The sequence below is a fragment of the Prinia subflava genome (genome assembly GCF_021018805.1).
Source record: "Prinia subflava isolate CZ2003 ecotype Zambia chromosome W unlocalized genomic scaffold, Cam_Psub_1.2 scaffold_37_NEW, whole genome shotgun sequence".
NCBI classification, from domain to species: domain Eukaryota; kingdom Metazoa; phylum Chordata; class Aves; order Passeriformes; family Cisticolidae; genus Prinia; species Prinia subflava.
This window is the reverse complement of record NW_026960612.1, coordinates 1,303,574-1,316,245: the sequence shown is the minus strand read 5'-3', so window position 1 is coordinate 1,316,245 and position 12,672 is coordinate 1,303,574. Positions and strand designations below refer to the sequence as shown.

The 12,672-nt window shown below is 42.2% G+C and overlaps 1 protein-coding gene across 5 annotated transcripts in view; it reads left to right on the top strand.

Annotated features, from left to right (window-relative positions):
* LOC134565176 (lymphoid enhancer-binding factor 1-like) overlaps positions 1–11,686 on the top strand; it is an 84,143-nt gene extending 72,457 nt beyond the window's left edge. For all 5 annotated transcript variants that reach the window (XM_063424635.1, XM_063424634.1, XM_063424638.1 and 2 more), the window contains one exon: positions 10,588–11,686. In XM_063424635.1, the coding sequence (XP_063280705.1) occupies positions 10,588–10,667 (80 nt within the window). In that variant the 3' untranslated portion in view covers positions 10,668–11,686. The remainder of the gene's footprint in view (positions 1–10,587) is intronic.
* Positions 11,687–12,672: the final 986 nt, after the last annotated feature.

The window sequence follows — 12,672 nt, the reverse complement described above, 5'->3', positions numbered from 1 at the left end:
TTAGCATCTCTTGAGTATTTTGAAATCAGCAAGGAAATAGAAGGGTACTAACAAAAATTCCTCATTGTTATGCAGCATGGAAATGCTTAACTTCCTATGACTTGCTCTGTACAGAACTCTAAAAGGCACATCATCCAACATATCGCAGGATGCAATTGGGAAACTACATAATTTAACATTGTGTTTTGGCATATCTTCAAGGGCTAAAAAGAGTTGATAGAGAAGCTTAATAGACATCTGAAAACCTGTGAGAAGTATATTTGTGGCTTGCAAAATTCCATGACAATTAGCATCTACATTAGCAAAGCTTTCAAGACCAAGAAAACTTGACTTTGCAATCAGAAGTCCTTAAAAGGATCGGATTAAGACCATTTAACTTTGAACAATTAATTATCTTAACATTTCAAACTTCCTACACGGAAATTGGAGCCAAATTTCAGCACAGAAGTGATTTTTGGCCAGTAATTTATGACTGGATTATGTTTTTCCTATTACTTAAAAACAAAATGGAGTGAGGCTGTGGAAGCAGACTATAAAGTGGACCAGTCCACAGCCAGAATACTGTGGAGAAGAAGTGTCTGATGATTCTGGTCGTGGTTCACCATGGGTTTCTGGCCAGCATCTGAGAAAGGAGATGCAAAGAGGATGTGATACCTTCCTTTCTGAGGCATGTTTTCAAACCTGGCTTGTCCAGTGCTCTTGAAATTGCTGCTGGAGTAGTTCAAATTGAAACAAATGCTCCACCCCATCCCATAGCTCTTGACTGCTCAGAAGGTTTAAACAGAGCCTGGAGAATTTGCATAGAAGTTAGTTTCTGTGAGAATGCGTGTGGTGATGGTGATGCAGAGATTTGTCCTGATTTGCTTTAAAAATTGTTTCCTGTGTCACCTGTTTTTCCCTGTTCCCTGTTTTGCCCATGAATAGTGGCCTTCAACACAGGCAAGTGCCCTTCAGGCAAGAGGGACAGAATGAGCAGAAGAAAATTTTCTGGATTGAAATATTTGTGTTATTTCAGATAGGCATAAAATTTCCATAGAAAACGAGTATAGCCCTGCATAGAAAATGAGTATAGCCCTCAGACAGATCATGGCTTGGATTGAAATGGACCTTAAAGATTATCTAGTTCCAATGGCCCCCCACCATGGCCAGGGACACCTTCTACTAGACCAGGTTACTCAAAGCCTTATCAAATCTGGCCTTGAAAACTTCCAGAGATGGGGTAACTTCTCTGGGCCTCACTACCCTCACATTAAAGATTTTTTTTCCTAATATCCAATCTAAATCTATCCTCTGTCAGTTTAAAGCTATTCCCCCTTGTCCTATCACTACATATAAAAGTCCCTCTCCAGCTTTCCTGTAGGCCCCTTTTAGGAACTGAAAGCCTGGAGGAAGTCATAAGGTCTCACTGGAACTTTCTCCAGGCTGAACAAGCCCAACTCAGCCTGTCTGCAGAGGAGCTGCTCCAGCCCTCTGAGCATCTTTGTGGCCTCCTTTGGGATCAGTCACACAGGTATATGTGCTTTTACTGTTGGAGACCCCAGAGCTGGAGCACTCCAGGTGGAGTCTCACCAGAGCAGAGCAGAGGGGCAGAATTCCCTCCCTTGCCCTGATGGCCACAGAGCTTTGGATACAGCCCAGGACAGCACTGACTGCTGGGCTGGGAGTGCACATGGCTGCATCTCTTCCACCAACACCTCCAGGTCTTTCTCCACAGGGCTGCTCTCAGTCCATTCTCCACCTAGCCTGTATTTGTGCTTGGGACTGCCCTGATGCAGTTGATGGACCCGGCACTTGTCAAACTTCATGAGGTTTGCTCAGGCCACTTCTCAAGCCTGCCCACATCCTTCTGGATGGCATCCTGTCCCTCCTGTGTGTCCCCTCCCGCAACTTAATTCTGACCTGACATTGATCTTGCTGTGAAAGACAGAAGCCCTCCTCTCTTTCAGACTCTCTGACATCAAGGAAAAGGTCAGAAGAGCAAACCTGAAGAGAAGTCACAACCCCATTGCAGGTGGCAGGTACAGAGAAGCACTGACTGACACCTGCTGGGAGAGATGCAGCAGAGCAGACCCAGGTCCCTGTTTCCCTTTATCATCCTGGTGGAGCTCCCTTGTGAAGGGAAGGAAGGAAGGAAAAGCTATTTTCAGTGCAATCACAGCCTGTGGGGAGAGTAAGAGAGGGTGGTAGCAAAGCATAGGTTTTCCAAATTAAAGAACAGCAGAACACTTTCAACTATATAATCAGCATAGATATGAGATTAGAGAAATAAGAAAAAATGTTAAGGATTTTTGCAAAATAAGTGCAGCATGGTCAGTTATAAAGCTAATCTTCATCGTTTCATATTTTAAATTGACACTGACAAATAGGAAAAAATAGGTATTTCAGGAGGTGAATATGTGTTTGTTTTGTTGGATACACTCAAGTTGCAGAACCTGCTGTGAAATTAGAGATGCTTAATGAAGTTTGAACTTAAACACATTTACAAGTGATTAAAAACCCCCTTATTGTTTCACTTCTGAGGTGTTAGCAGTAGGCGGCTTGGGCTAGAATGAAGGAGAGTGGTGGGACAACCTATTGTTCTAACTTCCTGTGGGATAGGGTGGGGACAGGGAGTTGACTGCTGGTGCACCATTCTTCTCTGGATAAAAACGGTATTTTTTGGTGGATTTAGGAAACACACCACCAGACTGAGAAGTCTAAGATCATGAAAAAAACTCCATTGAAACAAACTGTTTCATAAATAAGATGTAAGGTTTTGAAATGTTGTTTCATTTCCAGTTGATAGAAAACTTCAGAATTCTATTGTTTTTCTCAGGTGAGCTATATTGCAGTTTCACTTTTTTTAGTGTATTTACATGAAAAATTTAAAAATGAGGTTTTGATACTCTGTTCCTGACTAGCTAGAAAGCAAGTTTTTATGACATTGTCAGTCTTTCCCATTTGTTTCTGAAGACTAAGCTTAAGTGAAATCTGTCTTCTAATTTCAACAGAATTGTATTCAAATGCAATTCTGTGAAAGCTTAGCAAATCCTCACATACCCTAGCACTGAGTTTTCCTTCCATTTACCTCTGATTTTAGAGATTATGATTGAAGACGTCTTCTGATATACATGAATACAAACCTAGCCATCCTGAAGACAAAACTAACCAAAAGAACAGAACAAAACCAAAGAGCCTCAACCATGATGTTGCAAAAGTCACTGCTAATAGAGCAAGCCTTCTCATACCAGTCAGTTCCCTAATCCTCTACTTTAAGAATTTTTTATGCATGTTATCTTTTAAATCTCTGACCCTTTCCCTGCTTTTTAAGACTGTATCATATAGACAGTTTTGAAAGCTTACAGATTGAAAAGTCATACAAGTAAGGAAGCTTATAGCACAGTGTCATGGGTTAGCACTGGCTAGATGTTTTTTCTCTAACAACTACTGTAGGATGTGATCAGGAACAGAGCAGAGCAGGCCTAAAACTTGAAAACAGAGAACAAAACTTTATTACATTACATAAGAACAGAAATAGAAAGGGAAACTCTAAACACACACAAAAACAGAAATGAAAACTTCCCAGAACATTTCTTCTCCTCCCCCAATTTCCACCCCCTACATGTTACCCTCCATAGACCAAACCCTTGGGTTTTAAATCAAACAATCACCACTCAAAAAAACTAATCTTCAATTCAGCAAGGGAGAGAGGAGTCTCTCTTGCACCACAGACTGCTCCTCAGAAAACACAGGTCTATCCTTTATGTGTTTCCATGTCACCCATGGCACTACCTGGAGAAGTCTGCCGTGGTGACACTCTCTTTTCCATGTCCAGTGCTCTCACCACTGTCCATGGGCTAAAGCTGCATATAGGGCTCTTTTTAAGGATGCTTGCATGCCGGGCTCTCCCCATCTTTCCCCTGGGGCCGAGGGTTTCTTTTCTGAGGGCAGAGGGCGCTACTACACCCTCTTCCTCTCTTCTCTGTTCGCTCCACTGCAGCAAGTCGAGCTGGCTACATCTATCCAAATGCAGTTTATGTTCAAAAGAGACTCAAGTTCAGTCTATGGCTAACATTATGCAAGAAAAGTCTAGCCTAAAAGCCACTCTTCTTCATCTCTGCCCATCTGGGGTTCTTTTCATTTTCCTTTATCATCTCGGTCCCAGGCTCTCTCTCTCTCTCTCTCTTCTGAAACCACTAGCCATGAGAAGCAGTGTCTGGGAAAAGTTTTCTTCTGCCTCAGAAAGAGTTAACAGTTCTTGGCTCCCAGCAGGGCTGCAGGCTCAGGCACTCCCAGGCTCGGCAACTCCCACACGAGCTGGGCACCTTCTCCCGGAGGGGAGGGGGGTGTGGGGATGGGACGGAAGGCACCTCCACAGTTTTCCACCCCTCCATCCTGGATCGGGCCAGCTCAGCTCCAGTCCTGTTCACTCTCTTTCCCCCCACCCCCCAGGGCTCCAGCTTACCTCAGCTTGGCTGCATGGTTCCCCTCCCCCACCCAGCCTTGTAAGCTGAGCAGGGGAGAAGGCAAGATGTTTCTCTGCTGAAACCGGGACCCAAAAGAGGCAGACCCTCTAGGAGTCCTTGCTTTTAACCCCTTGTGTTCTCAGAGGCATGTCCAAACCTCCCAGTGGCTACTCTAGGTGCCAGCATAAAACCTGACCACTGATTGGTTTGCCCACAACTTCCTGGAAAATTCACCTCCCCCTCAAACTGAGACACACAGCCAGCTGAAGCACCACTGTCTGGCCAGCTAAAACATGAGCCTGGCAAGTCAGCAAGACATTATGGCCTTTAGCGAGAGCTTTCAGGACATGAGCTTTCAGCACGTGAGCTTTCAGCTCTTCCTTCCAGGGGTAGGAGCAAATGTTGGAAGCATTTGTGCAGTGAAAGTGTCATTGGCACAAGGGTGTAGTGTGTGAGCAGGGTTAGAGGCAACTGAGGAAAATGGTACCAGCGACCATCTCAGAATTGGTGTTCTTGCCACAGGCATCAGTGCAGTAGGATCAGGGGTTGAAGAGAATTAAGTAGTCTTAAGTGAGCAGAGAGACATAATTTCTGAAATTACTTCCTCCTTGCAAAAGTTACAGGATATGTGTTCCCTCATTAATATTAAGATGTATCAGAGTTAAAGTCAGGAGTTATGAGAGCCTTATATCTATCCTTCATCTCAGGGATACCTGAAATTGCACATGGTAAAATATTATTGCCAAAATAACTACACAGAATTGGTTTCTATGGTGTAAAGGCAAATGCATAAGCTGTGTGGGACTACAATTTGATGAATAGTTGGTTTTCTTCACATATGTGTCTTTTGAGGTACACAGGCTTCCTGTTGTGTATTTTGGACCAGTAGAGATTTTATGATGAGTTAATTGCATCAAAGTGAAGTTGGTATGTTTAAATTCTGTAGTGGTTTCTGTGAACTGTTATCTTATGCTTGTAGTGTTGCTCTGTGGATGCCTCTGTGTAGAGGAGTTGATGGAAGCTCAGGAAGATATTTAGGTTACATCTGACTTGCCTTTGGTTTCATGAAAGCAACTATTTATATTACTCCATGTATCAGAAGATATAACTGTTGAGATTGTCTTTCAAAGTAGTGTAAATTCTAACCTATGTTTAATTGTGGCAGAAAAAAAATGATCTACAAAGGAAACTGTAACCATGTTAGTTCTTTCTTCTGAAAGAATTTTCACTTATTGCTTTACCAATACCTCATGTTCTTCTCTGCTACAGCAGGTGAAAACTGAAGTAGCAATTTCAGTGCCCCTACCTCTCAGTCTAGAAAACAAATAGTTTTAAAAATAGTCTTCTGAATATTTATTATATGCCATAAAGATATAGAAAGGAGACAAGCCTGTTTCTTCCTCCCTCCTCCTTGCCTTTAGTATACTGTTCCTCTTTAAGAAGCTGCTAGTGACAGCTGTCTAGAGGCAAACTGGTTTTTATTATAAACATGGAGCCTCTCTCCCCTCCCACCCTCAACAGGAAAAACATGTCTTGGGTCTTCCAGTAAGATAATTTTAAAGATTCTAGCTCAGTGATAGAGCTTGTAGTTTTGTGCTGCCTACACTGGGAGGCTTTGATAAGAGCCACACCTGCTTGGCATCATTGCTGTCAGCTGTGCAAAACAGGAACCCTAAAATACCTGGGTGTTTTCCATGCTAAAACTAATTTGCTCTGTAAGAGGTCTCTGGCTTGGGAAGGCTGGGGGAGGAATATTCCCGCTGCTCACTTAATGCATCTAGCTGAGGTCAAACTATGAGGACAGAAGTTAGGACTCCAGGCTCCACCTGTAGTTAATGGAGAGGTATTTTCAGGGACAGCTAATTCAGGGCATTTAAAATGGCAGTGAATAATTTGCTGTTGGAGTCTCCATTCAGAGTTACCAGCAATGGATCAAGGTTAAAAGTAACAAGGGGGATAGAGGGGTTGGACAGACCAAGAAAATCTTCGTACTAACACAGTTTCAACATGGCAGCATCTGTTACAGTTTTAGGGTACAATTTTATGTCATTTCTTTGGACACAAAGGCAGCTTAAAAAGTTTCCTTTGCTGCCTGCTGGTTTCCAGCTCTTGCAGAGAGCTTTTTCCTGTCTCCTGTAGGTCTCTTCATCCATGTTTTGTAACAGCTTGTGGGACCCTGCAACAAATTGGATTACTAAAATGACTGGGGTTTTGTTGGGAGGTGCTTTTTTTGTTTAGAAACAAGGGTTGTGGAGTGTTTGTGTTTGCCATGAACATCTCAAGGATCTGGTTTGAGCTAAACCCACAAACCATGGCACAGCTGGGCAGGAAGAGAAGCAGACTGCAGTGCTGGCATCTATCTGCTTGTGCCTGAAACACTCTCCAGCTCTGCTGTTAAAGAAAATACAGAGGGACTTCACAAACAGCATGAGCCACCCTGATAAATAATGACCTGGTTTTGCATAGCCGGCTTTCTGGAGTATTGAATAAACCATGGCTGGCAGTAAGTCGAACATGTTCATTTTAGACTTACAAAGAAAATTACATTTCAGCTTTGGGTCCCTGAATTTGCCATGTTGTTTGAAGTACTGGATTAACAGACAGTTGTGGAGATTAACTTTTTTCTTTTTAAAAATAAATACATGTAACTTCCTATTATATGTAGTCTTGTCTCTTCTTAGAACTGTATCCAAACAATGTAATAGAGAAAGGTGTAGGAAAAAAGTACCTCATTTAAAATGTTTAATATCCCTTGCCCTCTCTGAAGGGTTAGGTATTTCTTTTACTCCATACTTATTCCTGTACTGACCTGGACACTCTTGACTTTCTTCAATAACCTTTTCTGATTAGCATGACCTGGATGAAGCTGCATAATTCTCTCCCTTGTTCTAGAAAAGTTAAAAGACCAGAGGAGGAGAACAAGACCTTTGTGGACCCACCCTTCAATCCATCTCATTCCGAAGCACAGGGAGGACTTCAGATCCCCTTGTAATCCCCTCAGCCACTGAGCCCGGCCTTGCTAGGAGACTTTAGTTTTACTGTAGCAATTCCTGAATTACAGTTTTTTCACTCCGGTAGTAAGGCTTTTCTTTATGCACTGCATTATTCTTGAATCCTATGCATGTTTCTTTCTCAAGGTGTTTTCTTTTTCTTTTTTCCCTTTCCTGCTGCAGTCAGATGTACTCTGCAAATGGCACAGACAGTGCCTCCTATTGTGGCTCAGGCTCAAGACTTCACATATGTAAAATGTGACTTGCAGCACTTTCTTTGAAACCTAACCACAGCCAGGGAGCTGTAATTGCAGTCTTTGATTTATGCCAACTTCACTTGTGGATTGAGCTTTGCTAGGGCATGCCTCGCCTGGTGAGACTTCAGCTGCAGCCCCCCAGTGAAGCCTTAGATGTGGGAAGTCTTCAGTCTCCTTAGCACATGCCTGTGGTTCCTTGAAAAGAATCCTGATTTGACCTGTTTTATATCTGTAATGCAACACCATCATCACTCATATTTTTTAGGTATTATTTGGTTTAAGAGCAGTAGAAGCAATTTCCAGCATTAAGCCCTAATGTGCAGCAGGGGAAAGGCTGGGTTCTAGATGCTGTTTTCAGGATAGCTACTGTGTAATTTGCTATACGGCTTGGAAATAAAAACACATGGGGCTTCCCTGTGCCTGTCCCCATCCAGAATCACCATGGTGTCTGCAGGGTCTCTAGAGGAGCTGGGCATGGTTAAGAGCTATGGAAAGAAGGCAGGCACTGCAAAAGCTGCCTCTGGATTGAGAAATAAGCAATGGCCACTGTTGGAAAAAGCTGAGGGCCAGAGCAAGGCCACGGTCGTTATTTTAACCTCCTGACTTCAAAGACAGCTTGCTAGTAAGGGAAGGGGGGCAGAGGCAGGGAACCATCTCAACAGGAGAGCATTTAATTTCCTTCAGTGAAGTACATTCCTGGCTGCTAATGGGGAGTAGCTCTGAATCACAGCACTTTTATCAGACTGCTGTGAACTACTGGCCTGGTGCCTCAAGGCCATTCCTCAACAGGAAGCTGAATGTTTTCATGTAAGACTGAGAGGAAAACCTTCCAAGGAAGAGCAACCTGGACCAAACCTTTAAAAATCTGGGATGAAAAGGCACAAAATAAATATAAAGCTGCAGGGTTCTCTCCTCTGTGTTTCTCTGCTGTTTGCTTGGCCTCTCTTTCGTGATCCTTGGAAAGGTAGAGCCCTTCAAAGCTCTTTGATCTGCATGTGTTACGGAGCACTGCGCTACTTTATAAAAAATTAAAAAAAGGCAGGAAGCTCAGGAGGCTTTTTTTAGTTGGGACATGGGCTGGTTTTATGAGGAAATAGGAACTGAATTAGTCAATACAGACTACCTCTGTTGAAACATCTGGTTTGCCAGTGGACTTCTAGCTGTGCTGTTAAAGAGGCCTCAGTGGCTTTAAATGTCCTTTTGTGGCTACCAGCAGCAGGTCTAAGTTATTCCTTATGTATCAGGGATGGCAATATTTGAGTGGCAGGGGAGTCTGCATCAAATCTAAGCTATACAGAGCAGTTTGCTATAAATTCATGCTGGTCTTTTCTGCCTTAGTCTGCAGCTAAACTTTAATGTCTTCAATTTTCCTTTCCACTATAACAATAGCCACGTGGGTGATCTCTGATAAGGAGTCAACTTATTTAGTAAGATTTTGGGGCCTTAACTTATGCTGGTTAAAATCAAAGGGTACAAAATCAGTTTTAGGGGCTTTCTACCCTGGACTACGAGGCAATGTAACTCCTTACTCAGGAGCTGCCATGCTACTCAGCCACTATGAGTGAAACACTTTGTGTTGTAATGGTTTACATGGAAGCTGCAGCACATGGGAGGTGGGTGCTCACTTATAAATGGCCCTGCTTTAAATACTGCTGAAATGTAATGTAATGTAAAATTTGCTGACTAATTCAGCTTGTGGCTCTTGCAGTCTTTAGCAGTCTATCATGATTAGTCTAAAAGAAGTTTGACTTGTGGTTTAAACCATTTCTTCATAAACTTGTTCTGTCTTGCCGTGCATGGCTCAAGGTGCTGGCAGTGTATCTTCTTTATGTGACTAAGCATTTTATGTTTCTTCTGATGAAAATTTGTTTACCTTCTCCACGGAACTGCATTCTTGTGCTAATTTTGATCACTCTCAAAAGCTTTGCTCATTGAACCTTCTACTTGTTTGGCAGTTGAGTAGTGCATGGAAACCTAGAGGTTAGTGTTGATTTTTCTGAGATACCGGTGATCCCCAAACAGTTACTGGAGAACATGTGTCCATGTGTGGAAAAGCGTCTGGCTCATTAGAGAGATTTTGGGAGGAGACCCTGTTATAACCTACTTGTCTGGATCAGAAGGGCAAGAGTGATGGTTGAGTTGGCAATTTCATAAATCAGCTGATGTAACCCAGAGACCTAGTGAGGAAAAACTGTTCCTCTCTGGATGAGCAATTCCTATTAGGCCTGTACTGTGGGCCATTTCACATGCTCTAAGAATATAAATCCTTCCAAGATCTAGTGAACTTTACTGCTAGGGAGGAGGCCCATGGTTCTTACACAGCTGGAAGATGTTCCCTACCTCACTGAACAGCAGAACAAATCCTCTCCAGTCATGAGGATGGATGGTAGAATCATTGTTCACACAAGCCTCATCCACCACATTCCTCTACCAAACTGCTTGCAGAAGACAGCGTTTTTTCATGTCTGCAGGGAGTAGAGCTTGAGGCTCTGAAATAGAGGTTTAATTGACCTCAACCACTGCACTGCAGTACTAAAGTCTGAGGATGTATAATTTTGTAATGGTATCTGGGTCAAATGTTGTAGATAAATGAAATCCACTACAAAAGGGAAATACTTCTGTAATATGCTGGATGTTTAAAACTCCACCTCTCTAGTTGGTATCTCTTTAGAGTCCAAAGTACTTTCCAAAAATATGGTTGCAAACTTAAAGCAAAATCAAGTAGTAATAAATTCTGCATTTAACTTTGACATTGTAATGCACATTCCACTAATACAGTTGTAAGAGTTACAGTGACCCATCACCAGCTTGTTTGAAGAAATTTCTTTTTTAAAGGCTTCAGATAGTCTTTATCACTCTCCCTTTCTCTTCCCCTCCCCCCCCCCTTCCCTGTAGGTGGGAAAAGAAATGCTTTCTCAACTTGCAAAGCAAAGGCGGCGACACCAGGACCCCTTCTGGAGATGGAAGCTTGTTAAACCCTAGGTGTGTCCTTCATCCACACAGACCACCCCCAAGGAGTCTGTCTAGGATGTCATTCACCCTGATGTCACTGCTAGAGACACGGAATCATAAAGACAATCACTGCCAAAATCTTTCACTATCACAAGGTCCAGCCCCAATATAAATAGAGCAAATGAGCTCCTGGGTCAGCAGAGCAGCTTTTGTCTTCACCTCTGCCTTGCACTCTTAAGCCCCCATCTCATCTGTGTCCATATTGAGTCAGCAAACACAGTAGCATGGCTGTCTCTGCCTGCTTCGGCCAGCAGAATAACATAGACCACAGCTACCCCATACAGCACATCAAGGAATGGAATTTGCCTGGACCAGGATGACACGCTCAACCTTCTTTTTATTTAATGGTGCGACAGGATCAATTTTGGTTTTAGCTTTTTTTAAGAAACTTGAATGCTTTTATATTTTAACTTTTAGTCTGTAATTTCTTTGGTGTATATTTTACTAGGTATGAGCTTTAAAACAAGTGTCAGAAATCTGAAATACTTTTAAAATAAAAGGAGTTTTTCTTTTATTTTTTTTTTTCTGCCAGAGGAAAAATCTGTATGGAAAAAAAGGTGGCTGTTTTGTTAAACTATTTATAACAAATAGTGGCCTCTCAGTCTCTATAATACAGTGTCCTATAGAACTAAATAAATGTAACAACAGTCAGCTGGTCAGTAGACATGTTAGTCTTGCATCATCTACTCTGTAAACATAAGCAATACATCCAGCAAATCTGACTGCAGTGAGTTTTCCTTCTCACCCATTCCCCTTCTCCTTGTAAAAAGCCCAGCACTTGAATTATTACTTCAAATGTTCTGTATTTGTATGTTTTTGTTAGCCTGTTAGTGGGATTTTATGCCAGTTGTTGAAATGAGCATTGATGTATCCATTTTTTAAAATAGTAAGGCACAGCCTTTGCCAAAAATACTGTCAACCAAGTTTTTTTGTCATTCCAGTTTGAGTTAATGTGCTGAGCATTTGTTTTTTAATAAAAGCTTTGTAATAAAAGTAAAGTTAACTGTCTTTAAAATTGGCTTTAGAAAAAGAGAATGGTTTTTGCTAGAATCCCTCAAAGGTAGAAGCAAGCTCAGGAAGGCACAGTCACTTGTAAAGCTGAAGACTTTTAGCTCAGTCTTCTGTTGTAGGAAATGCAATGTCTGGTTGTTTGCTCACCTGAAGTGATTTTGGAAAATTACTTTTTCTTTGAAAAGTAAGCAGAAGTCTCAGTTCCATACCAGGAATAAGGAACGGGGAGGCTCAATGCTCCCTTGTGCTACTCAGCTTTGGCCTAAGTGGAAGTACTAAGGATCCCATCATAATTTTCCTAGCAAAATCTTAGGGAAGGGAGCAGTGCTTTTAAGCTGATGATTAGGAATATGGATTTGCTTCTTTCTGGATGCGGCCCATATCCACACAAGAGATAGAGGCCCACAGATAAATTTCTTGTAGCTGTATAAATTATCCCACAGCCAGGGACTGAAGCTGGCTGCAGAGTCAGCTGTGCAAGGCCTGGTTCCATGGTCAGAGATCTAGAGTTGGCATGGCCTGCCTACTGCCACTGGTGTTCCTGCCATAGCAAGCAGCACAGTTGCCTCGCTTCTACTAAGGGACTTAAAAAAACCCCCAGACATTGGAGCCACAGATAAACTCCACTGAACTGTGAGTAGAAAAGAAATATGAACTGTACAGTGAATCAGTATTCTTTGTATTCCAGCTCCCAAATCTTGTTTGGTGTGAGACTGGACTGAGTCAAGCTTAAGCTACAAGAAAATTACATAGGTCAGTTACTGCCTAAGGAAGATTTGGAATTGAATTGTTTCTAAATGACCCTTTAACTCAGTTGCATAAGAAATTTCATAATTAAAAATGTTATAAAACATCTTAAACCAGTGTGCACTGCACACATGCCCAGTTTTAAGGCTGGAACCAGCATATTAGTTCTTGCAATATTTATTTCTAGCAACTAATGATTACATTAAAAAA